The sequence below is a fragment of the Stegastes partitus genome, unplaced genomic scaffold (assembly GCF_000690725.1).
Source record: "Stegastes partitus isolate 25-593 unplaced genomic scaffold, Stegastes_partitus-1.0.2 Scaffold1078, whole genome shotgun sequence".
Taxonomy (NCBI): domain Eukaryota; kingdom Metazoa; phylum Chordata; class Actinopteri; family Pomacentridae; genus Stegastes; species Stegastes partitus.
The window spans coordinates 138593-165580 of NW_007578809.1; the positions used below are offsets into that span (position 1 = coordinate 138593).

At 39.6% G+C, this 26988-nt stretch overlaps 2 protein-coding genes across 2 annotated transcripts; one reads left to right on the forward strand and one right to left on the reverse strand.

Moving 5' to 3' along the window:
- The first annotated feature begins 1123 nt into the window (after positions 1-1123).
- Positions 1124-4047, forward strand: dusp28 (dual specificity phosphatase 28). Its single transcript, XM_008295812.1, has 2 exons — positions 1124-1468; positions 3758-4047. Exons 1-2 carry the CDS (start codon positions 1124-1126, stop codon positions 3863-3865), a joined length of 453 nt encoding a protein of 150 aa, XP_008294034.1. The 3' UTR covers positions 3866-4047.
- A 6990-nt stretch (positions 4048-11037) lies between these two features.
- proca (protein C (inactivator of coagulation factors Va and VIIIa), a) lies at positions 11038-21979 on the reverse strand. Its single transcript, XM_008295813.1, has 10 exons — positions 21935-21979; positions 21627-21664; positions 21450-21533; positions 19759-19916; positions 19035-19059; positions 18289-18399; positions 16430-16570; positions 15206-15324; positions 13887-14004; positions 11038-11738 (listed from the first exon to the last, which is right to left on the reverse strand). Exons 3-10 carry the CDS (start codon positions 21517-21519, stop codon positions 11149-11151), a joined length of 1332 nt encoding a protein of 443 aa, XP_008294035.1. The 5' UTR covers positions 21520-21533; positions 21627-21664; positions 21935-21979; the 3' UTR covers positions 11038-11148.
- Between the last annotated feature and the right edge of the window lie 5009 nt (positions 21980-26988).

A 26988-nucleotide genomic window follows, 5' to 3' on the forward strand; every position in this document is an offset into this window, starting at 1 on the left:
TAATGTATAGAAAATAATGTCTATAATTATGAAAGTTTTTTTTTAATTTAAAAAACCGATAAAGTAGCTCTGCTTCTCTAGTTTCTGTCAACACATTTCCACTTGTTTCAGCTGTCAGGGTTGAATATGACCAGCATTAGGACCCAGGGCAGCTGTCAGCAGCAGTAAATTTAGCAGCTGTGTGTGTGTCTGTGTGTGTTGTGTTGATCGGAGCAGTTGGGGGTCACCAGGAGGCCTGAACAGACCGGATCAGTGTGAACCGTCCGCCCGTCTTAACGTTTTCCTCTGAAAAAGCAGCAACGGACTGAATCTGCAGGAGCCTGAAGATCAGCTGAATGTGAGTCTCGGTGTCCTTCATGTTCAGACTGTGTGATGCGTTCAATGACCACACTGATGATCTGTTCTGTCAGAGGCTGCAAATGTGACTCATTGAGATTCACAAGAACATTTATCACTGTCACCCTTACGCTGTCATTTATGGTTTTTAATTAACAAAATATACTCTAACCTTTCATCTGATATTGAACAGGTGCAGACAACAAATCATTTCAAATAAATAAAGAAATCAAACTGAAAAGTTAAATGATGTTTCTTCTGCATTTTTGGTTGTTGTTGTTTGTTTACGAGTTAAATTAATGTAGGTTTGGGATCACTATGTGTAATAGTCAACTGTTATCTATTCATCAGGCAATTTCTGACAAAACTGAAAGTTACACAAAAGTTTCAGGACCGTTTTTACAGTTTTTGGCTGATAAATTGTGTAACTTTTGTTTTTTTTTAAAAGATAACATGCCTTTCTAACTTACTGGCAGGTTGCGTGAATAATAACTCCTCTCTTGCTTTACTGAAATGCAACATGATGTTGCAGAGGAGGTCGGGGTGGATGGATGGGTGTAGCATCTGACCAGGGTTCACATTCTGTCTTCTTTTATGTATCATCTCCTGTTAATTTTAACCAACATACTTTAATTTCCCAAATGTGACCAACTTGTAGCCACAGAAAATGCTCACCTTAACCATTTTTGCAACAGTCATCCTGAAATGCTTGTTTTTCTGACCAGGCAGCATTTCCTGACTGAGTAAGGAAGCCTGCGAGGGTCAGTCTTTCCGCGCACTGACCAGGATGCTGCAGCTGTGTAAAGTCACCAGTGCTCTGTTCATCAGTAATGCCCGCTCGGCCTGCAGCGATGAGCTCATCCAGCAGGAGGCGGTGACGCTGTGCATCAACGTGTCCAAGCAGCAGCCGTTCCCCTCCGCCGGCATCACCAAGCTGCAGATCCCCGTCTACGATGACCCCAACGAGGACCTCTACAGCCACTTCGACCGCTGTGCCGATGCCATCCAGAAGGAGGCGAACCGCGGAGGTCGCAGTGTCGTCTACTGCAAGAACGGACGCAGCCGCTCGGCCACCGTCTGCGTCGCCTACCTGATGAAGCACCGCAGACTGACGCTGACGGACGCCTTACAGGTGAGGATGTTTAACCATTTATTATTCCTCAGTATTGATGTTGTTGTTGAACCAAAATACTTTAACCTCAAACCTCGATGTTTAACAGAAAATGTGAGTTTTGCCCTTCTTCGGGGAAAAATACAAATACCAGCCCACTACATTACAAAAAAGTCTTCAAAACACTCTTGTTCATTGTCAAGTTTTAGATACGGTCCATCTATTATCTATACACCGCTTAGTCCTCACTAGGGTCGCGGAGGGACTGGAGCCTATCCCAGCTGACTCAGGGTGAAGGCAGGGGACACATTCACACCTACGGACAATTTAGAATCACCAATTAACCTCAACATGTTTTTGGACTGTGTGGGAGGAAGACGGAGAACCCAGAGAGAACCCACGCAACACGGGGAGAACATGCAAACTCCACACAGAAAGATCCCGGGTGTCCTCACCAGGATGCGAACCGGCGACCTTCTAGCTGCGAGGCAACGGTGCTAACCACCACTCCACCTTGCAGCATAGTTTTAGATAAAGTGTAAGATGTAAAGCAACATAACGACTAAAAGACATTTTTGGCCCTATGTGCAGGGTCATTTGGTTATTCAGTGTTGTTTCTGTGTGAATATGGTGGCAATGGAGGATAATGGCTTCCTGGTAGCTTCACATCTGACGGCACATGTCCACAGGGGCATTTTTACACACTAGGCGATGCACTGTTTCCCAATATCACAGGCTTGATAGGCGGGTCACATGACAGGCACTTTACCTTCACTGGAAACCAGTCCTGTAGAGGTGCCAGACCAACATGGCGGCTGTTTAAATAAGCTATGCAGTTGCTGCATCTGTCCTCATTTTAGTTTAAAAACGGTTACTTTAGATTCCCGAGGCAGTGGACCACTGCTGGACGTGCCACATTTGCATAACGTTGTGAGGGGTGCGGGCAGCTAGCGGGCAATGCAATGCCTCATCGCTTGAAACACAATGCAGCACTACCAGAGTGCAATGCAGGGCGTTTTACATAGACAGTGAATGGAAAGTGTCAAACTTAGTTTTGTGTTGTTACTCAAAATTTCAGCACCAACAACAGTTTTTATATCCATTGCTCTTCGTCTGTCTGATTCTTCCTGATGAAGGTCTGAGGACCGAAACATCAACAATAAAGTGAGTCCAAGTGACTGATGAATTGCAGGGTCTTTGGTCTGTGAACGTCATTTCTGCTGATGATTTATTTGACTTTATTTTCCTGCTCCTGGCTGGACCTAGAATCACTGCAGATACTGTTATTAGCCAAACAGGCCTCGCTGTGCTGTGAGCTGCTGACCGTCCTACTGCCTGAAGGTCAGAAATGTGTCATATTGTGTTCAAGCTGCAGCGCAGAGGCTCATTTTCTGAAACTACAGCTTTTATTATCCAAGGTGCCCTCGACCTGACAGAGGAGCTGCACCAGAAACAACAACTCAGCCGATTGTCACTAAACACTGATGGTTTAATGACAACAGTTTGACTCTTCTGGACTGGTTTTGATTTGATGCTAAACTTGTTCCTGCAGCTGATTTTTACTCACCTTTCTTTAACTTGAATGGCTTAGACTGAACACAAAACCTTTACAGCAGAGGTGAAAAAAAAGTCTTTAGTGTTGCTTGCCAGTCCAAAAAGTATCTGAGGTTTTCTGATTTTAAATTCAATAGCACCATTTCTCAGCCAGAAACACCAGATTTTCAACATCCCTGACTGTCCTTGAACATGTCGTGTGCTGTACAGTTTGGCAGGAAAATTAACTCAAAATAGGTTTGAAATGGTGTCATTTCCTCAAAATTAATTAATTTTACATGTCTCATCTACATTTATGCCAAAAGTAAAGCGTTTGCACAGAACAAATCCTGTAGAAAACTAAAAAGTTTGAGCTCCTTGGTGCAACTGAGAAGCCATGATGACCCAGCTTTGACCAGAGTTAAATATTAGACAAAACGTTAGAGCTTTTATAGGCTGAACTGCAGGCAGTGTTTCCATAAAGCAGAGAGGAGACAACAAAATGGCTCAAAAATAGCATACAGAGGGGCGAGTTGTTGGAAGATATGTTGAGCATAGTGAAACATCTTTCTAAAGAAAAAGACCAGCAGCACTTATAAACTCCTAATTTCTTATATTTGTAACTTGATAAATGGTTCATGCAGTAAGTTTACATAATGATTCATCCTTCATATGTGACGTATGTTTAACAGGTTTATACACAATAAGTTTAGCTTCTTTCAGAGTATAACAACATGAAACCTGTTGATTGACACTCATCCTCGTTTGTGTTCCCAGAAAGTGAAGACGGCTCGTCACGTGATCGATCCGAACCCCGGCTTCATGTCTCAGCTGCAGAGATACGAAGAGGAGCTGAAGAGGAGACGAGAAAGATCCAACAGGTGAAGCCTTTCATGTCCACGGCTTCACAGTGATCCATCGCTGTTTGTCTCCATAACATCTGTTTAACATCCGTTCATCTCTTCGAGTCAAGACTCAAATGTCTGATTCAACGTGTAGATTCTGGCTAAAAGATGCCAACAGTAGTTCAACATCAGATATTTGACTGCTTGGGTCTAAAATGAAACACAATAGTAATAATCTAGAGGGGAAAATGCAGTTTTACAACAGAACATAACATAAATCGCAGAAACCGCACAAAAAACAAACGAGGTGGATGAAAAAAACAAGAAAAACTACATATTAAGAAGAAAAGTAGATAAAATGTAAAGGTACAAACTAGACATTTTGTATAAAAAAAAAAAAAACTGAGAAGAAGACAAAACTAACATTAACTTAAATAAAAATTAAAATGAACTGAACATGAACACTGTACCAATAGATTTGCAAAGTGCTTTAAAGCAGAAGGCAGTAGAACATTTATACAGTTTAAAAAAACAGATGAAATAGAACAGATACTTTAAAAATATGTGATTTCAGCTAAAAATGCAAGATTAGTGTTGCAGGTTGTGAGCAGTAGTTTATTCGACAGCAAATTAGTAAAATGTCTCCACTTAGAAATGCTAAGCTATTGTAAAAGACTGTGTGTTGTCCATCTGAAGGGGAGCAGATGCGAGATTGTGTCATGTGATTATTTTCTGGTGTAATCACTACATTTATAAAACAGTAAAATGGGCGTGTCAGTAAATGTTTCTCCTGCAGCAAACATAGATATGGAAATCCTATTTTTTACTTGAAGAACTTAAAATGGTGAAAAAAATTAAACCGTGATTGTAGCGTGAGGCAGCTGAGAGTCTTTCTGTTTTTGTTAGAGGAATTCTTCATGAATTTTTACGACGTCGGGGCGCTAATTAGCATTTTTTCTGACATCATCTTGTCTTATTTGCATTCTGCCGAGGATTAACCATGCCTGACATCTGTTAGCTTCTCTCCTGCTCTCTGTGCTCACAGAAACTGCATTTTATTACAGCTGAATTCACAGTAAAGCTGTTTTTATTTACAGATGTTTCTGTTTCTGCTGTCAGACAGCACAACAAATATGAAATAGTGACTGAAGCTCATTCGTCGACGTTAACCAGCAGTCACTTCATTTCCAAGAGCACAACTGCAAAATTTTGAACACGTGTGCAGCTCATTCAGGTCCTAGCATCTGATCCACTGAATCAGTGAGTCTGGATCTCTTCTACAGAAAGTAGCTGAGGTGTTCAGATCACAGCATCTGATTTTAATAGTTCATCAGTTTCTTGATAATCTGCCTACAATTTCCTTGTCTGTAACTTGTACAGAACCATTAACCACCATTAATTGCAAACACAATTTGAAACAATTTGAAACGCAAAGGCTGTAATTTCGGATATCTGAGTTGTGCCTATTAAATAATTAGAATAATGTTGTAATTCCATTTTATTTAACTGGAGCATGTTAAAAGTTTCCCGGTTCATCGTGCCTCTGTGGTTCCACTGATATAAATATTTTGTTGCCACATCTTATTTTTTGTACCACATCTGACTCAAAGTTTAAACTGTCGTGTTGATGTGGTTTTACTAATTCATGTTGTCTTTCTTGTGTGACACTCAGACATTCAGTGGTGTATCATTTGGTAATGCTCCATGTTTTAAATCGAATACACAATGAAAATTGAACTGAAGCTTGATCTTTAAAAGATTGGCATTTACATATTTACTTGTGCTTCATATACCTATACCAGCGGTGTATCCTACCACACAACCCCAAAGCAGAATATTTCAGCCGGCAGAGAGTTATTTTCTTCAAACGCTGCTCCTTTAAGATCATAATTTCCAAACAGTTCAACTTGAACTCCGTCAGTTTCTAAAACCACTCTGGCTGATCCAGATGTTGTTTTTTGCAGACGTCAGTTGTTGACTTTTGCGATGAAGTTGCGTCTAAGATCTGTATATTTGTGGACCGGGTCAGCTGAATTGGAGTTGCCCTTCTTGGGATCAGTAAAGTCTGAATCTGACTCTTCTGGATCTCCAAAATTTATCGACTGTTCATCATATTTTTTGGCTTTGTACAATCCAAACATGATCGATCTGGGATTTTGACGTTTAAAATACAGCCCATGTTGATAAAATCCCTTAAACTGACATTAGTACGCCTTATTTCACTGTTTTCAAAGTAATTTTCGGTCTCACATCTGTCTGAGCTGCTGTAAGAACTGACTGGAGACTAGAAGCTTCTCTGTGCAAAGTGTCTACAGGAAGCTGCATCTAAGGTGCTCTGGGGTTCAGTTTTATTTAAACTTTGCCTCAAGGAAATGCTCTGAATTTTTATTTTAATGGAAAAACTTGTACATAAGCAGGAATTTAGTGCAATATGAACATGAAAGCAGACCTCTATTTAGATGTTGTTGCCCCTAAGATGAATGAAAATTCATGATAAACATTTAAAGAAAGCTTTGTTTCTCAATGTGTGTTTGCTGCAGGAGTTGTATTTACCTTTTTTCACTTTCAAAATGTAATTCAGCCTGAAAAGTCCTTAAATTCGACCAACGAATCAAAACCTAAAAGCTTCTGTTTAGAATCAAATGTGGCAACAGCCTACTAAAAAAACAACAAGCCATATCTGACCTTAAATTGATTCATTATGTAAATACCGTAAATTTCTGTTTATCTTCTAATTGATTGACTAATGACGCCATATTAATTAAGTGCTAAAAGAGGCCTAAAACATGGTTTGAAACAAAAAATAGGAAAAAAATACTGTTTGCTTGAATTATTATTTTTTCTCTGGACTGTAAACCTCCATGTTTCTGTAGCAGTTTATCTTCTGGGCTCAGTGTAACTGCAGTTCCAGCTTTTACCTCTAGGAGGCACCATTTTTATAGAAATTGATGTCAGACTTTAATTTGATGAGACGCATAAAGACTCAGGGTGACTGTACATGACACAAACATACGATTCTCTAAAATCAACCCTTCTGACCCAGTAGGATTTAATTAATAAAAACTGAAGCACACAAATACAGTTTGATCATCAGTGTGTTCGTGTGTGAACTCATCCGTTTTCTAAAACTCAGACTTCAGGTAATCTGAGGAATCTCAGTCTGTCTGGTTCCAGGTCAGTTTTTACTGTCTGATGTCAAAGAGAAAGTCAGACAAGAATGATGCTTCACTGGAGGTTTGACCTTTCAATATTTGTGCATATTTCTGAGTTTAAGACTCCGCTCGCCCACACAGGTGTCTCCAGTCACCCGCACCTCTCTGTGAGTTTAGTTTAACCTGTTGAAGCAATTTATACTAAATCATTTCTTTCTTTATTTTTTTCTTTACCAAATAACCTGCACTATATCCAACAAGGCTCCTTCCCAGCTTTACCTGAGCAGAGATATTTTCCAGACAACATCACCTAAATTTTTCTCATAATTTCCTAAAAATTTACTGCTTTTTGGCTGCAAACTGCAGGATTATTTTTGAGAGAGCTCTGCACAGTTTGGTGTTAATCATTTGAAAGTGGTAGCCATCATTATTAGGTGACTATCTGCTTGTTACTTTTGAATTTTTCAGGGGGAAAAAAGGAAGTCGAGTACATTAATAAGATGATGAGCATCCAAATGTATTGTAGATCAGCTGTAGTACCTGGTTGTTCCACTGGGTGGAGCCTCTTACCATTTAATGAGATGGAAGCCAAGGGTTTGTTTCCTCCATTTAATACTGTAACGAATGCAAGTAGAAAGAATCAAAGGAATAGTCATGCTCAAATCCAAATTGTTCTGAGTAGTTTTGTGATTGTTTTTCAGTTGTGTTTTGGTTGTTGTGGATGGTGAGCTAGTTTTTAGTGATTGTGTCTCAGAGAGCATTATGGGGGTTTGTCTAGCTACGGGCACCATGCAGAGACTTCTGTAACAGTTAATGACTGTCAGACAGATTTCTTGTGTAAAATCAAGGTCATGTATATTGTGGCGGTCATGTATTTGTGCATTTATTGATTTTGAGGTGGCTTCAGTGTTATGAATAAGGCTGCAGTTACATGAACACAGTTGTAGGATCCTTGTTTGTCACAATCGTGTCACCAGGCAAATAGGATGATTATTAGTACTACTTTCTGTCTGATATTTACAGTGTTAAAGGTTTGCTCCACCGAATAGTGCTTTCTAACTAACGGGTTAGTAGTTTAGAAGTTCATTCAGCACACTGTATGATAATCTGTACTTTATTTACTAATGTCTGTGGACTTAAAAAGCTAGCTCTGATTTAGAGTAAACAAATGCAACTCTACAACTGCGATCATGAAAATGCACATCCTCTGCTGCAGACTTACAGCACTTGCTGGCTTGGTCATGAACATCAAGTATTCACCGTTAAAAAATGCCCTTATCAGCACATGAAGAAACATTCACTGTAAGTTATTTGCTTTAACGACTAATTGATTATTGATTGATAATGCAGCCAGCCATCAATTTGCAGCCTGGTAGCAAAGTAAAATTGTCGACCTTTAAAACAGTAGTGTGAATTTTTTCTTGGTGGTGGTAAAATTAAAAAAAAAGACAAAATGACAAAACAGGGCACACACAAAAAAAACACAGAGATACAACATATTTTATTTTTTTTTATGGAAAGCACAACTTCATCAGTTAATTGCTACATTACTATAAAAGCAGTAAACTGCATTAATATTCACTAAGAACTAAATCTACCTGAGCTGATCAGAGCAGACAAAAAAAATACTGGCAGCATCTGTTGGGGTAAACAGAGACTTTTCAGTTTTAAAAGACAATAAAAACAGTGTTTCACAGCGTCACCTGCAACACTTTTGAATTGTTAAATTATCTTTAAAATACCAGAAATCATCTGGGTCTAACATTTACTATTTTTTTTTTTTTTAATTTAGTGTTATTTTTAAATGCTTGTACAGAAACAGATTTTTAAATAAACATACCTCATGAAATGTCTTAAACTGTGCTTAAAATAAATCTAAATACTCAGGTTAAAATATCAAGCCAGTAGGTAACACATTAAAGTCAATATGCAGAAAACAGTTTAATGAGCAGCAGCGTATCAGCATTGCAGAATAAAATGTATTTGCACAGCTGTGGAGATGTTTCAGCAGAGTTGAATGTTAGCCCAAACACAGTTTCCGGAGTGAACTGTGACCTTTAAAGCTGCTGCTGCTGCTGCCGCTTAATTATTCAACATCTACAATTTAAACTGTGATTTAAAGTCTGGAACAGATAATATTCCAGTGGCTGCGTGTTAATGCAGTATTTTCAGAGTGTGTTTAATCTCAGGTGTGAATTCTTCGCTTTGTGGTGCTGCCATTGGATTATAAGAGCAATACTTTGATGTTGTTTAAACCACATCAGACCTCAGTTTGTGTTTTAAAGAATCTGTGATGGCTAAAATAAAACAGATCTGTGTGTTTTTGATTATAGCAGGTATTTAAAATAAAGCCTTTAGCACATTTTAGGCCTTTAAGACTGAAATACTGTACAAATCTGTTGGTGAAATAAAGCTACGCATTGATCAATCTGCTGTTTCCTGTCGATTATTGGCTGCTATTAAAATGCAGTTTATTTGTTAATGTAATAGTTTTCATTTATATTTTTTGATCACCCTGTTTATTTAACCCTCTGAACTCCAAGCAGATTTTTTGGCGTTTTTGTCTTCTGTTGAATTTTTACTCAACGTGGGCTCATTTTTCACTGCAGTTTAGTCCTGCACCTCTATGGAAGCAGAACAACCAAGAAGAAGAAGAAGAGAGAACTCAGAAATATCTTCTGTGCAACTTCAAAGTTGAATTTGTTTGATGTTCAATATTCTCAAAACCGCCCACAGGTGTTACCAGTACTGAAAAAGATGTGAACATCACATGCTATCGATATTTTTCTACTTTCATATTTTAAAAGTTTTTTCCTCTCTGCTCTGCGTAAACACATCAGGGTTTCAAGTTTAGATTTGATTACGTTTTAGTAAATGAACGGCGCATTGCTAATGAGTAGTTAAGGGGCCATCGGCAAGTTGAAAATGTGACTATTCTTTTTGCTTTTACAGTTTCTGGCTCTTTTTAAAATTACTTTTAAAGACACCATGCAGCTGGTGGGTTTTGGTGTCCAGAAGGTTAATTATCTGAGTGCATAGGTGCACTGCCTTCTTCTTTTTGTGCACAGGTGGCTCAGGTTCTTCAGTAATTTGTGTTCCTGGAATTAGGAATGGTAATCTGATAATCTTATATCCTAATATGATCTGTTTTCCTGAAGAATCGTACAGATCGCGTCATTAAAGCTGCCAGAAATAAGTATTTTATTGAGAAAGTTCAGCTGCTAGTCCTCAATCTCATCCAGTTGCCTGTCCTATTTTCTGTTAGACATTGATGTTTGATGTGGGATATAATTTCTGGAAGTCGTGCCTCAGTTCAATATTGTGTCATAGATATAACACTAATGGAGAACTAACCACTGACTGTCACACAAGAAGGCGTGAATTTGTAAAACCATTGACACAACAGCTTAAACCTACTTGAATTGTTTTGAAATTGTGATTTTGATTTAAAATCAATTAATTATTCAGCCTTATTTTCCAGTGAGTCTGAGGACTGCGGCTGTCGACCAGAGGTTCATTGCAGAGCCAGCTGAATGACATCGAGGACAACAACGACCTGACCAGCCAGCACGTGGGAACAACGAGACGGGCCGATGCTAGTTCGGTATTAGTGATCAAATTTTCAAAAGAAGCATCACAGTGGTGTAAATCTATATCACTACTTCCAGATAGATTGTGATTCTGCATGAAAAGATTGTCATGGGGTCTTTGGGTCAGAACTCCCATCCCTACTTGGAATATGTGTTAGTGTTGCTGTTAGAGTGTGTGTTTGGTGTGTTACTTGTTAAACTGGGAAGGGATTTTCAAACACACGAGACTCTTAATGGCTCAGTTAGATTAAGCAGAATTTGGACTTGGTCTGAGTTGGATATCGACTGTATCTCAGTTACCCAGAATTGAACAGACCCGTTAATGTGCTAAAGGTAGATAGAAATCTCTGCAATCAGTGACGATAAGCTAAAATGGATGAATGAGCTAGACTTCATCCTCTGGGAACCATGATTTAACTTTGTTGTAAATCGTGGAGATCAGTTGTGGTGAAAAAGCAAACAGAAGCCTCTTCACAGTTAACCAATTTATTTAACAAAGTGTGTTACATCTCTTACATACTGAGACATCTATGAGGGTTTAATAGAGCAGACTGGATCAGCAGTTGAGGGTTAGAGTGGGTTTAGACACTTGGGGGTTGTTGTGGGTGATGGGCTTTGTCCCATGCTTCACGTACTGTGCTGATCCACTCGTTGTAGTTGGACACTTTGGTGTAGATGCCCAGTTTGTCTTCCTTCCCGCAGCCGTCCCCCCAGGAAACCAGGCCAACTAGGAACCAGGTGTCCCGGTATAGAGTGACCATTGGCCCGCCGCTGTCCCCCTCGCAGGCATCCTTCCTCTGCCCTAGAATCCCAGCGCAGAGGACGTTTTCTGAGATGTTGTGGGGAAGCATCTGTTGGGCGCAGACGCTGTGGCTCACTACTGGCACTTTGATGACATTGAGTGCAGAGCTGTAGTGAGTGCTGTCCAGGTCGTCTTTGCCCCAGCCAGTCACCACAGTGGTGGTGCCGTTGAGGTGGAGAACTCGCTTGGCCATCTCACGACTGGGCAGGCAAACAGGGATGATGTACTCTGAGAGGGGGGCGGGGGTCTCCAGGCGCAGCAGGGCAATGTCGTTGTCAACTGTCCGACTCTCGTAGTTCGGGTGTTTGAAGGTCTTGGTGACCCTCAGGGTAACCTCAGTGCCTTCGTCTCTGAAACGCTCATAGTCACCTGAAGACACAGATCAGGGTTTATTGTTTAGCGAGTTGTTGGGTGTGTTTTCCCCCTGAAATTCCGTGCTACATTGTACAACGGGTCACCTGTTGTTTTTCAGCACCACTGTGCATCATCCTTTATCAGCCAGCAAGTAGTTAAGTTCTGATTTCCTTTGACCCACTTCTTATGAATGTCCTGTCTGGTGTTGTTATCCTTTTTTCCTTAGCCATTGACTACGCAATTATAACTATATTACAGTCGAGATTTTGCAATTCCCAGGAACTGAAGACGTGACCTGGGAGAGAAAGGGTGAAGAACTTCGACAGAGAGTTCACCCAACCGGAAAAGGACGTGTTACCCAAGGGGCTGAACTTTTCAGTGACACTGGAACAGATTCCAGTAATAGACCACATCACAGCCACAGAATCAACCATCAGCATCAGACTCAACAGTAAGGCAGATATAAAGGCAGAACAACTAAATTGAAGGTATTATTTGCACTTTACAGTGTGGAACCTCTGCTGATCTTCTCAGTGACACTGCTAGTTGTGAGAGACTGAGGCAAGGAACTACCAGCAGCTACAAGAAGAAGATAATAAACTGCTTACAAGAGCTGAAAAAAGACAAAGCCATTGATTAGCCACTATATTAAAGTTTGTACCCCAGGATGCCACCTCTCGTACGTATGAACTCAAAGGTACACACGACAGATTTATCTTCAGCAGCATCAACTCAGTGACTTTGAAAACTGCCAAAAAAATTCCCACCATGCTCGCTCTTCTTTTTGCTGGGCCTTCACATAATATCACAAACTCCATTATTTTGCCGATAAGGTTAAAAGCAGTAAACACGAAAGAATAGACTGCTACAGGACAACACTCAGAACCAACCTCAACCCAGACCACATATGTTCCCTGCTCAGCCTCTATCTGACGGCAGTCTACAGCCAAAATAATCTGAGTTTCTGTAGACAGAAGCACAAGTGTGCTGTGGGCTCACCATGGCTCCAATAATGACCAATGTATGGAAGATATAAAAAGCCCTGTTCTCCTTTACAAGAACTATGAGCAGCTGTAGCTCAGGTGGGAGAGTGGGTTGTCTACTAATTGCAAGGGTGGCAGTTCAATCCCCCAACACTGAATGTGAAGTTGCTTCCGATGGCAGAAGCAAGCTTTGGCAGCTTTGTCAAGTGTGTGATTGTGTTTGAATGGGTGAATGAGAAAAACATTATAAAGTGCTTTAAGTACCACTAAGGTAGAAAAAGCTATAAACTGCAGATCATTTCCCTTATAACTGCTCCAAATGCTGGTTCACGTTCTGAGTTCAAATCAAAATGCACAAAGTGGAAACCCTCACAGAAAATATGAATGCAGTGGACAGCACCATCGAGTTCACTTAGGAGGATGTCAGACAAAACAATTTGTTCTTCTTGGGCTGTGCACTGCACTTTGACAAAGACAGAAACATGAACACCAACACAAAACCTATCCAGATCATGTAGAAGGAGTTTTTCAAACATGTGGTTACCCAAACAGGACCTTCATCAGAACAACAAAAACACCCAGAACAAATAGAGAGGAAAGGAACAACTGGTAGGACAACATTCCTTATTTTGCAGCAGTTTCTGAAAAACTCTGGGAGATTTTCAACAACAACCACACCTTGATGCACTAAAAACATACAGAGGTAGAAATTTGTCCACCCAAATGACAAAAGACCAAGACATAAGCAGGATTTTAGCAGTCTATCTACATCAGAAGGAAATGGGACACTCACTGGAGGACAACATTGTGGCCTGAGAAGAAAAACTGTTGGAAAGAGGAGTGAAGGAAGCCATCTACATCAAACGGGAACAACCATCACTAAACCAAAAAGGTGTCTGTGGCTCCACTTATCAGGAGATCACTCCCCAAATAGCCTAATTTACAGCCCGACTCAGGACTCTAGTGACTAACATGATGGCCTGGTGGGTCAATGGATCCCCAAGGTGCTGAAGCCCCCACAGGAGCTTAAATGGCTGAGATGAGTTTAACTAAACATGGCAGAAATCTGAAACTCTCTTAATCACTTGTGTCTCTTTCAATATCTGCTGTGGTACATCAAATAACTGTAATGAAGTTTCTAATTGCTCGGTTTTTGGTTGTCTGCACAGTGAAAACTTACCCAGTCGCACTCTGAACCTCAGGTTGTTTTCGAGGCAGTGGGCAGCCGTCAGGACCCAGCTCTCATCGATGAGGACGCCTCCGCAGTGAAAACGCCCTCTAGCATTTATTAACAGCACCTGCACACAAACACACAAGCCTGTTGAGCAATTCAGAGCTGATATCATCACATACACAGACCGAATGTCATAATCTTGTTCTGCGTTTAAATGATTTGATTGATGGTACAGTCCAGAACAAAACTAACTCCTTGTCAGCAGCAGACTCAGGCACCTCTGCGGAGTTATTATTATTTGTTATTAAAACTAGCCAACATATGCTACTCTATACTGAAGCTGTAACCAGATAGTGAACTAAACAGATACATTTGGGTATCACTGTGTTTGGGTGTAAGAATCACAGCAGTGAGACAGCGCCGCCATCATCAGGTACAGTACAACGTTGCCCTCTACAATGTTAACTCAACAGGCTGTTGGTTAAAAACTGCAGTTATTACAGTGGTTAGGCAATGATGATTTAGAAAAACATGAGAATTTTTGTTTTATTTTTTAAAAATATCTAACTTTTTATTGTTTATTTAAACAAGAACACTGTTAAATACAAACAGTCTGATGAAACCGGGGAGCTGAGACAAAAAAAAATAAAAAAATTACAAAGCATTATAAAGGCCTATTTAAACATGTGGTGTTTTCTGCTTTATGTTCACCTGCTAAGAGATTTTCAACAACAAACTTTGCTTCATGTGATTTGATAACTTTTAGCTTCTTTTATTAGGAAACAAACAGTTGTTTAATGTTAGCACTTTTAAAAGCAAATCTTTGTTTCTTAGTCTTAAGGCTTTTAATTGATTGTATTTATTATCCGTCTCTGTCTGTCAATTCACCTTTTTGTTATTGTCTTATTTTATTGTTCAGATTTTTGGACTTATCTTGCATCTGGTGCTTTGTCATTACATTTACAGCAGTGTTTCCTTAGTTTTTGTTGTGACTGAATCTTTCATAACTGTTTTTTTTTTTTTTTTTCAAGATTCAGAGGGGGGATCTTTTGATCTGTAAAGCACTTTGTGTTGAAATCTGATTTGTATGAAGAGTACTTTACAAATAAAGTCAGATTTTTACAAGAAACGAGGACTACAAAGTTTATTTCTTTGGGGTAAGATGAAAATAACATGATAGAAAACAGTTTCACATATTATCTTATGGAACATTTGTTCTCTTCGTGTGGATGAATAATTACCATTTTGGAAAGCAGTACATGTATCCCAGAGCTGGTTCATTTTGCAGGTAAGTTTGTTTATGTGTTGGCAGTAAAGTCAGGTACCTGCCAGGGACTTTCCCCCTTCTTGCCCACCTCCCCTCCGACCATCCAGGGCTGCGGACCGTCCACTGGCTGGGTGTAGGATGACCTGCTGATCAGCAGCTGACCGCAAGATGACGGACCTGTAGCGAAAACACACAGACGGCCTGTTAAATATTTAAATTTTGCTTATTTAATTTCTCCCAGAGCTGAAAAAATAAATCAAATACTTGATGACAGCAATGATCAGTGGCTCCTTATTTATTTTTTGGGCCAAAAAAAAAAGCTCGATAAATTAAGGAATAACCACTGACATCCTTAATAGCAAAACTGCAATTACACTGATCTCTTTACTGATTAACTGTGAATATGTTGCTAATTTTTATTTTCTTTATATTAAACTTGAGAGTAAGGCTGCAGCTAATGATTATTTCCTTATTGACACCCATCTATACTCTCATCAGTCTGAAATTAAACAATTCATGAGCTAATTGAGGGCTGCAAGATGGCGCAGTGGTTAGCATCGTTGCCTCGCAGCTGGAAGGTTGCTGGTTTGCGTCCCGGTGAGGACACAGAATCTTTCTGTGTGCAGCATGGGTTCTCTCCGGGTTCTCCAGTTCCTCTCACAAGGTCCAAAAACATGCTGAGGTTAATTGGTGATTCTAAATTGTCCGTAGGTGTGAGTGTGCTTGGTTGTTTCTAAGTGTAGCCCTGTGATAGGCTAAGTCAGCTGGGATAGGCTCCAGCCCCCCGTGACCCTAGTGAGGATTCGGGATGTGTAGATAATGGATGGATGGAGGGATGAACTATGTGAGAAGCTAAACAGTGCAAATATTTGACATTTTTACTTTGAAAAATAGTCAAAGTATTGAAGCAGTTCCTAAATAACTGTTCCTCTGATTAATTCACTGGTTAATTGTTGCTGTTGCAGCTCGACTTGAGAGTAAATATTTCAAAATGTTGCAATGAACATTACCAAAATTTGTGTCATGTTTTCTGATAAAAGGCAGCATTTAAGTGTGCTAACTGTTTCACTAAGATTTATGGTCAATCAGACTGCTGAATGTTTGAATTTTTCAAAATAAAAATATTTTATGCATTTTTTTTTCTCTCAAAATGTGAGCTTTCTAATACTGATCTGTACGAAGAGATCAGCTGTGAATTTGGCCTGAAGCTGCTGAGGTTTGATGAGGTTTTGATTTTGCAGCTCACCTGATGATCCAGCAGTCAGACTGAAGCTGTTCTCACCTTTCGGGACACATTTCTTGTGGTCGTCGTCCAGCTTGTATCCAGTCAGACAGCTGCAGCTCCTCATCCGGCCTTCGTCGCCCTCCGTACAGTCGTGATCGCAGCCGCCGTTATCCACCGAGCAGTTAGTGGCTGTTTGAGCTGAATGAAGGCAGCAAACAGGGACAGACGACTTTTAAACTTTGACAGAAGCTTGAACAGAAGTTAAGCTTATATGACTGACTAGTAGAGGCCTCTAGAAGAAATCGAGCAACATTCACACAAGGATTATTTTAGAGACAGTGTTGATTGAGGTTGTATTTGGTCTGAATCTGCAATCATTCTAAATTCTAAATTCTGTCTCACGAATGAAATTTAGAGTGTGTGTAAGTACAAAAAAATCTGTATTTTTCAAGCATGCGTATGTGGGTCGTACGCACATCAGTGTTGATGAATCCCACTTGTTCTTAACCACCATGCTTGTGCACTTTCGGGATCATTTGCCTTCAGAAACGCCTCCAATTAACCATATATGGCAACAACACGCCTTGTTTTATAGAAAGAGTGAATATTTTTCCCCCTCACCTTTCATCGTCATGGCAAAGAGGGCAACAAAGAGGCACTTTTCGTAAACCGAAGTTGAGGTGCTTATCAGTGACGTTCAAGCTAACCAGAAACTATTATTTGGTGCATTAAATGTTGGGATAACCAATAAATGTTCATAGCAAATTATTTGTATGTTGATTGAATGATATTCGGAGATCAAAATTGATACCCCGATTTCAGCACAGCGAACAAATAGTCGGCTATTCAGCTGTTCGTGTCCAGCCCTAGAGTCCAGCGATGGTGTGAAGTCCCTGTTTGATTTGGGCTCGTTGATAATTGCTGTAAGAGAGCCGGATGTAGGCTGGGGCCAGGGGAGTTATGGCATCCAACAATGATCCTGCTCAGCGATGGCTGGAAATGCCGCATATTACAAAACCTCACGCTGGAATGTGCCGGTGGTCAAAATCCCTGAATGCTTTCTATTTGTAGTTTCACTTTTCTACTACTAGATTATGTGTGTACACATGATCAGAGTTGTGCTTATATTTACGCACATTCCTAAGTATAGGTACAAGTTGATAAAGTCCATACTTTGCATTGGAATGTTCGTACGCACTCATTAAGCACACGTGCGTACACACTGATGATAAATGAGGCCCCTGGAAATTTTAAGATGCTACCGACAGACTGGTCAACAAGTTACTGACTTAGTGCCATAGTGAGGAAAAGCTGCTGTGTATGAAGGATTTCAGGACATAAAAATACTTCCAAAAGTGTGTGTACTTTTTTTTTTTTTCCAAATGTACAAGTCATTATTACTACAAAGCTGGTTGTGAGAGGTCTAATATGAGTATGAGAATAAATAGCTGGTTGATGCCAAACATTGAACGTTTGAGCCTCTGATTCTTCACACAACACATTAGAAAGTGTGAAACTGCTGCACCACTGTCATTTTATATATAACTAATCTGTAAATCACATGAATTAATGTCTAATTTCTAAATATAGCCTACATATAAGATTTTCATTCAAACACATAAACATCAGAAACAGCACTATAATGTTGTCTGTGTGTACTAAATGTTAAAGTTAAAGACAAATCCTTTGTTGTTACGAGGGTTTGATCCAGCAGTTGTAGTACGTATATAAACCAGATGATCACTTTTGTTCTGGAACCATGTCTTCTTCTATAATTTGTGAGGACCCTCTGTGATATGATGCATTTGCAGGCTCTTTTCTCAAACCTTAAACCATAAAACCAACTCTGAACCCTCAAACAGCTTAAATGTCAACAGTCCTTCGTCTTAAACCCAAATTTAACCTTGTGGACTCACGCTGGTCGCAGAATTTGCCCTCGTAGCCCTGATGACAGCGGCAGGCGTAGGCTTGGTATAAATCCACACAGGATCCATGATCACACAAGTTGGACTGACACTGGTTCCCGTCTGAAACACAGAAAAACAACAGGAAAAAAGTGCCCACACAGGTGAAACCACCCTTGCTTGCTTTTTGACTTGTTTTTCTAATAGTGTTGTAACCAATGCTTATGAGCAGCAGCAGAGTTTAGAAAAAAACGTTCCAACTTTTGAATCAGAGATATTATCAGGCATTAAAGACAACAACATCTCCTTATTTCTCTCAGCTGGTTTAAAGAACTACAGATGTTATCAGATGTCTCAGATGCGCCATCACAGGCTGTTAGATTTACACTTAATACAATGTAAACACTGATACAATCCATTCAGCTAATGTTTCTCTTTGTTTTAACTGTTTCTTTTAATTCTGCATCCTCTTGTTGTCGTAGTTTTACACTGATTCTGATAATGGCTATTTATTGAGCACTTTTCAGGGTACTCATAGACGCTTTCAACCACATGTGTGAACCTGCAGAAGTCTTAATAATCGAAAATAACACGTTAAAGTCCCAGCTCTTGTTGTATCGATGCAGAGCTTTTCTCTTCACTGCATTTTGCTGGACATTAATTGATACGTTTTTAAAGACATCCTCACTTTTAGCTCTAAAACCTTTAGCAAAGTACTAAACATCAAACAGGTTTTATATTGAACAAATTGATCTCACCGGTGTACACGGTCCAGAACTCCAACTATAAGCACAAAAAATGCAAAAGCAGTGAGTTTAGAGCATCTTAACACTGCAGACTTTAACAGGAGAAACACATCATGTAGTCAAGAGTCAGTAATCAAACAGCTGTAGCAGGAAGAGCAGAAAGTTTCATCAAGTTCTGACTCGAGTGCGAGATGACAGTTTTTGAACACACAGTATAAATTCTTTACTGCTGATCAGTTATTAAATTATCTATTTGCGTTGAGATTAATTTTCCTTCTTCCACACAGCTGTTCGGTCTACTTTTCTCAACAGATTTAAAACCTGCTGCAGCTGAATAATGTGGTTTCATCCTGCAGTTGTGAGCAGGAACCTGAAACCTTTTCATGCTCATACCTTCAAATAAACATCTGATGTTGTGATGTTTGTAGAACAGCCAGTAACTTGGAGGGTTCATTTCTAACACCAATCACAATCTGTTTTTTCTGGGAATTGACCTTAAACTTGTCGGTTTAAAGAGTTGCAGCAGTTTCCAGGAAGTCTGTTTTACCCCATTAACATAAATCCCATTATAGAGAAAGGTGCTCCAGTTCTAAACCTACAGAACGCCTGCTTCATATGTGCTACCTGTGATGTAAGTATAAAGTTTCTACTGTGCATAGTTGTTGATCTGTAAAGTTTACAGTATTTTTTTTCTTTTTACTACAATGTGTTTAAAAAATTTGCACAAATGTCTTACTGTAGCTTCTCTGGTCTGGAAAATCTCTCTGGCCTCTTCGAAGTCACACTTTTCCTCGACACACTCGCGCTCCATGGAGGCGGGTTTCAGCTCCTCCAGGAAGGAGTTTGCCCGTCGGGATCGCAGCAGCATGTGAGCCCTCGGAGGGTCCGAGAACACTGAACACAGAGAAAACATTACACTAAAGCAGTGGAGTGCAGTAAGGATGAGACCAAGTTATTTTAATGCCTGTGAGGCGTTAAAAGTCTGTCTTCAGCACATTTCCTCAAACTGTGACTGGGGCTTTATTGTCCTTAGCTGCAGAAGGTAACAGGCCTCTTATATTTTAGCATGGAAATTTGTTTAATTCTGCCTGTGTCTGCTGTATAAATTTTATATTTTTTTTAAATTATGCTTTTAACTCCATGGTAAGAAGTCTCTGGAGAAACCAGCAACACACTCTGGGTTTCCTTGCCAAAAATGTTCTTCTTTTGTCCTTTTCTTCCAGGTCACCATGATTAATCCCTGAAGTGTAAATCAGAAACAAGGACACTGACGCATGTATTCAGAGACTGTAAGAAAACAAAACGTAATTGGTGTCATGGATATGAAACAGTCCAGAATGTAAGCCGAAGAGGTGGGAACCCTGAAACTGACCACTTACTGAACTTATTTATTTGGTAAAGAATTGCATTTTGTGGAGCGCAATCAAAAAGTCCTGGGATTGTTTGTGGCGTGCATGGACAGACCACATCAGTGTCACACCCCATGAGTCAGAGGATCACGTGACACTCTGAACTCAAACCTCTCAGTGTGTCAGTCAGGATCCAGATGATCCAACCTTCATGTGGAGGATCATTGCAGGTGATGAGAGGAGGGTCTACGGCTACCATTAGGAGAAGAAACAACAAGTTTTGAAAGATACAGAGCTGCAGTTTCCAAGAATGAATAAGGAACATGAGGTCAGGAGTTCCAGGAGCATTCTTGATGTTTTCTTCAGCATTCATGTGGTTGTAAATTAATTCCCCAGTGCTGGACTGTCAATGCAGAGTTCTATCGTAACATCCTGAAGGGGGTTCGCTGTGAGGAGACCTGCACTGAGACATGATGGCATGTCGGTGAGCAACTGCACTGTACACTCAATCAAAGTGTGGCGATTAGCTTTTACATAACTGGACTTCTAGGTAGTGTTGCAGGAGCACTGGGAGCATAGAAATGCTGCACAAGGAGAATGGTGGCAGAATTTACATATTTTGAAGTCTCAGAACTTTTTGATCACATCTTGTATGTTGTTGTCACCTGTTTAGAGAACTTCTGTCAAAAATGGATGTTGGGCAGGTAATCTGCTGCAACAGAATTAGCTAACATATTGTATAATCTGGTCAAGTCTGGCAACAACGTAACAAAAAATCTACAATTTCCTGCGTTTTTGTCATTTCTGTCCCATTGCGATCGCTCATCATGCAGCTTTGCTCATGTTTACTTGCCCTGCTCCTCTTTACTTTGATAATTTAATTTACACCATACACATGTTTGACGTATCTGACACTTTTGCACAGTTTTGTCACTGTTCTGCTTTTACATGTCTGGAAAAATATTAAAATTCAATAAAAGAAAGCTGAAGTTGCTGGGCAGGTATTTAAAAAACAGATTAGGAACAAGATCTAATTAATGGTGGTGGTTCTCAGTAGTAGTAATCCAAACACACCCACCTGACATACTGATGACTGACGCCGACCACAGAACGATGACGACGCAGCCACACAGGACGAGACGGGACATGACCTCAGTCAACCCTGCAGCCAATCAGACGGAGCAGTCACCTCCTCAGTGTTTATAGTTGCCCACCTTCTCCAAACACCAATATTCATAATGATATTGTGACTTACTGATCAAAGCAGGCTAAAAATGCTGAGCTCTGGAGGAGCTGGAGACAGAAAGACAAAATCACTTCAATTCACTTCAGTCACAAGAATCAATCAGCAGCTTCGGTGAAACATTTCTGCAGTATTGATCATCTGAAAACACATAGGCCTCCGAACAGAACGCAGCAGGAGACGATCCCTGTTTGAACCTCTGCGACCTTTGACCTCACGAGCTGAACAACATCCACCGCAGTCAAGTCGACATCCTAGAACTGTTAGTGTGTCATGAAACCAGAACACGGACTCGATATGAGGAATGTTTTTGTACTTACGTGTGAAGAACGGACGCCGTGGATGGAGGCGATGCTTCGCTCTGTTTCTGGTTTGTTAATAACTAACTCCCAGTGTTTACTGACAGTCCACAGTCTGCGGCTGGACGCTGTCTGCCAACACTGTCAACACACAGACCTCCAGCTCTTTAACCTCCACCCACTCACCTTTGCTACATATCGTACTCACTGCTGCACTTCAATCCAAAATGGTGTTATTAATGCGTTCTATCAAACTTTTTCACACAAGACGTCAGGAAAAGAAGCATATATCTTCCACAGTGACCTTTTTACAACATTTCGGTCTGATATCTGAAACTAATTGGGTAGTTTGAGTATTTTCAATGAATAAAGTGCAATAAATAAAAGCACAGTTTTCACCCAGGTGTGTGGATTAAATCATCACTCTTCTTCTCTTTAAATCACTGTTCTGGACGACATTTAACCGCCATGAACTTGCAGGATTTGAACACTGAGCGGGACAAAGCAAAAAGAGTGGAGGATGATTGATTATTGGATGAGATATTGAACATTTTTCAGATCATTGACATTGTTTTTTTTTTTTTTTGTAAAAATGATTTTTGATGAAAGTAATTATTTAAAAACGCACTACATTGGCTCCAATACAGCCGCCTCTCTCTGCCTGTAGTCACACAATGTCCCGCCCACAGCTTTATCTGATTGGCTGCTAAGGGAAAGTAGCCAATCAACACTGAAGAATATATATTTAATTAAACATGTAAAACGTAAAAAAAACTAATTCTCTTCATCAAAGTTTGGAGTTGAAGTTTGTGTTTTTCTAAAACTTGAAAAAATTTTACTATACATGTATATCGATTCAAATGTGGATCATCAGTTGGGATGTTTGGCTCCTGATCAGTTAATATTTACTCCAAAGTCTTCGGTGTCCATGACTCTGCCTCTTGTTCATTGGATGCCCTTCCTTGAACACCTATGGTAACCACAGTTTACCATAAACAACTGACAGCAGCTGCTGTTTTGGAGATGCATTGACCCAGTCATCAACCATCAGTTTATCAAAGTCTCTAAGATCATCATGCTGCACATATTATCTGCTTCCAACATTGAAATCTGGCTGATCACTTGTTCCCTAATGTATTCCATCTTCTGACGGAAGCCACTTTAACTAGATAGTTACGTTATTTGCTTTACCTGTCAGTGGTAATAATGTTGTGGCACACTGGTGTATATCTGAGCATACGCTGGCTAAAGTGTGCTTGAATGCTGCTACAAATTCACATTATTTAGTGGCCTGATGACAAAACCAAATAAAACTTCTTAGCTTTTATACAATTAATTTTGTGAGGGCAGCGCCTCCAACCTTACTGCTCATAAACCTCTGATTTTTTAACCTCCGCCTCCAGTTGGTTTTCTCTTGGATCTCTGTGTCAGAATAAGTAGATTATTGTTTTTATTTCAGTGTGTCTGATATATTCAATGACCACTTATATAAGATATAAAATATATATAAATATAAGAATCAGATTAGTATGTATCAGCAGATACCCAACACTGAAGGATTTAGATCAGGACTGAGGCCAAAAAGATGTTTGGAATACCTTAACTCTAGATGCCTGGATAAATACCGTGAACATCTAAATGGTAAATCTTAAATAAATTGGTTAGTTTACTGTTTTCTTGCCTGAAGTTCATTCATTTTGCATTTGGGATTTTTTTCAGCAACTGTGTACTTTGCCAAACTTCAAAATATCAGCAACAAGCAACGAAGGTGGGTGATTTTTGTGCACTGAATCTACATCAGAGGGTCTGTCAACACATTACTAGAAATATGTAGGATCCATACTTTATTTATTTTGATTAAACTCCTAGAGCTAATGTGTGTGTCTGACAATTGTATTTCAATTATTCTTTTGCAGGCTGAAATTATACAAACACTGAGAAGGCAGATGATTGAAGACAAACATCCATCTTGACCCTGAGTGAACTGTGTCTAAACTCTGATACTGTTATGTGACTGAGGCAGACTGATTCCAGGCTCATCTCAGAAGCGCAAAATATTTTCAAAAACATATCAAGAGCAGGAGGAACACTGGAGATATCTGTTTCAAGTGCGTGAGCTGCAGATGATGGCTGACTGTAGATACCATCAGACGTGTGAACAAACCCTGTAACAAAAACAGATACAGTTTACACGGTGAGAAAGTGAAAACAGGCTTTTGGGACCTTCATTGATCTTGTTTTTCTATTGGAATTACATAACACACAAAGTATAAAGACGAAGGCATTACATAACTCACCATCTCAGATCAGAAGATATCAAGAACATGAACACTTCCTTGCATGTAAAAAAAACTAACAAATAAAAAAAACCCAACGGTTATTGTCCCTTCGTAGAACACAGCATTGACTTTACTTTCTATTATTCCCTACAGACTTTATCTAACTTTAACCATAATTATTAAATACTTTATACCAGTCAGAACCAAAAGACAGTCACATTTGTGTGAGGTACCATCAAAAAGTTCTGCACCTTTAAAAGCAAGAACCATACTGTATTTAAACTTTGCTGCCATTTGAACTGGCCTTCCTTTTTTAATCAAATGCCATTTTTTTGAGAAAAAAAATCACAAGATGTAGATACTTTTTATGGCATTTGGTTGCTCTTACTGGACTTGATATTTTAGTAGTGTATTTTTATTGTACAATGTTGCTCATAAAGCTGGAATGAAAACATTTTTTTTACCTCTTCTCATGAAATGATTATGACAATGTGATTTATTGTTGATAGATAATGTGTATATCTTCTCAAAACTTTATTGATATCACAATATACATACAGTACATATCACAGTAAAAATTACACTGCAATTAATTTGTGCAAACTGAGTATTCAGGCTTAAACTAAATTGGGGGTATTGAACAATAGGATTTCATGCACAAGAATGTCCAATATTACTCTTTCAAATGTCACTCAGTCACTAACACAGAGTATGGCCACCCCCGACACCGATCAGTGCGTTAAGACATCGTGGCATGTCCACCAGCTTGGTGATGGTGTCAGTGGGCAGGACGTCCCACTCTTCAGTCACATCCCCAAGTCAGAATTAAATCATGTGAGGTGGTTCTCTGCTCCCTCTGATACGATAATCTTAATATTATCCTGAAGTGTATGATGCACCATTATTTTCCAATCTTGTAATGTGTGCATTTCTGATTAGAGAGAAGAACATTTGTGAAGTTTCACCTTATGTGGACGATGCAACCCGATTTTACAAAAGTTGTATTTAAACTCTGGCGGGGAGAACTCGGTGTTACCTGGTCTGAGAACACCTTTTACTGCACTGACTTGAAAGTGGTTCCAAAATTTTGAACTATTCCTTTAAACCACAGGGATAATGAATTATTTTAATTCTCAAAAAAGGGAAATTTGAATACTGTGGCAGTGCAGTGTGCTGAGGAAAACCATGTGTTTTGTTCAAAAGCTCCAGAGCAGTTCAAACGTTTGGTCTCAGACATACAGTTTCTTAATGTGTGCCCCCGTGGTCACGTAACCCTTTAAAAACGTGACCTTTCTGACTCAGGTAACACTTTTTGAGACTCAGCTCACCTCAGAGTGCTCATTGCCGCCTCTCAAAGAACCTCTTCAAGCAGGAATGCATGTCTTGTTCTTCTTCCACAGAGCGAGCAGGTACAGGTGTGGAACTACCGGCCTCCAGGGTGTCACTGAACGCCATCGGCTGTGGAAACCAGGACATTTATTAAGGTTAACTATTCATCTCCTTGTCTTCTTTTGTGTCTCAGCCTCGTTCTCTCAACTCCGTTTACACCTGTGTCCTCTGCTGTTTTGATTTTGCTGAATAAAAGCTGGCCTGAGGACATAAAGGAGCCATATCTGGTTCCACGGACGACTCTGTGAGGAGGTGAAAAACGCAGACTGGGAAAGTGGCTATCGAGGGTGCGACTTCAACAAAACTGGCTGGCAGCCTGCTGCTTTATGTTCAGTCCAGTTTTCAGTTTGTTCTGTTCACTGTCTGCAAACCATTTCATAAACAGAATCTGTGTTTTTGTCTCTTGACTGCAAAGTGCCATCTGCAAACAAAACAGCTCTGATGTAAAAGCTGAAATTGGCATCCACGATAAATTTCTTTTCGTTATTAATGTCATCCTTTTACAACCTAAACTGCAAGATATTCTGCTTCAAACAAAAATATTCTGATGCACATAATTTACTTTTCCAAAGCAATCTGCATGAAAGTTTAAACAATATGACTTGACGCGACAAAACCTGAAAAAAGTCGTTCACGCAGGAATTTTAATCCTTTTTTGTTTGTGTTTTATTTTTAGGAGCATGAAATAATTTCACTTAGTCAACATTTATCAAATCAGACCCCAATAGACAGCATTCAGTTTAGAAAATGTCAGTCATTGAACAAATTTAATCTAGATTGTCTGACCAATAGTCCAAAACCCAAAGATTTATTTATTTTTATTTTTTTAACTGTCTTTGCCAGATGAGTTCCTTGGATCTTTGATTTTCTGACCCAAAGATTGTACTTTTTCTGTGATATAAAACAGAGAAAAGCAACAGATTGCAACAGGAGAGAAGTTGCAACCAGGGTTTTTTATTTGTTTTTGTCTCTGCTTAAAAAACATATTAGTTGATTTATATTATTTAAATAATCAAAATATACTTTGCCTGTGCCCCTTTTAGGCAAATTAATAAAGGTTTTACATGTCCCCACAATGTATGTTTTACTTTTTTCAGCACAAAGCACAGTAAAGCTGGTTAATTTCACCATGACTCCTGGGTTTAGTTCTGCTCTAAACAGGCTGTTTCAATGTTTGTAGCTTTACATGCAGCTAACTTTCAGCAAGACGACTCTCTCTGCATCTCTGATAGACATAGACATAGATAAGTTTGTGAGACCAGGCCTTTATATCTTCTAACTTTCTCTCTGGACAACCTTTTTATATGAAAATATTGCTGAACTCACAACTCAGACTTTGATTTTAACTCCTGTGTGTGGTTAGTTGTAAGATGACATTATGAAATAAGCATTTTAGCAGCAGAGCAA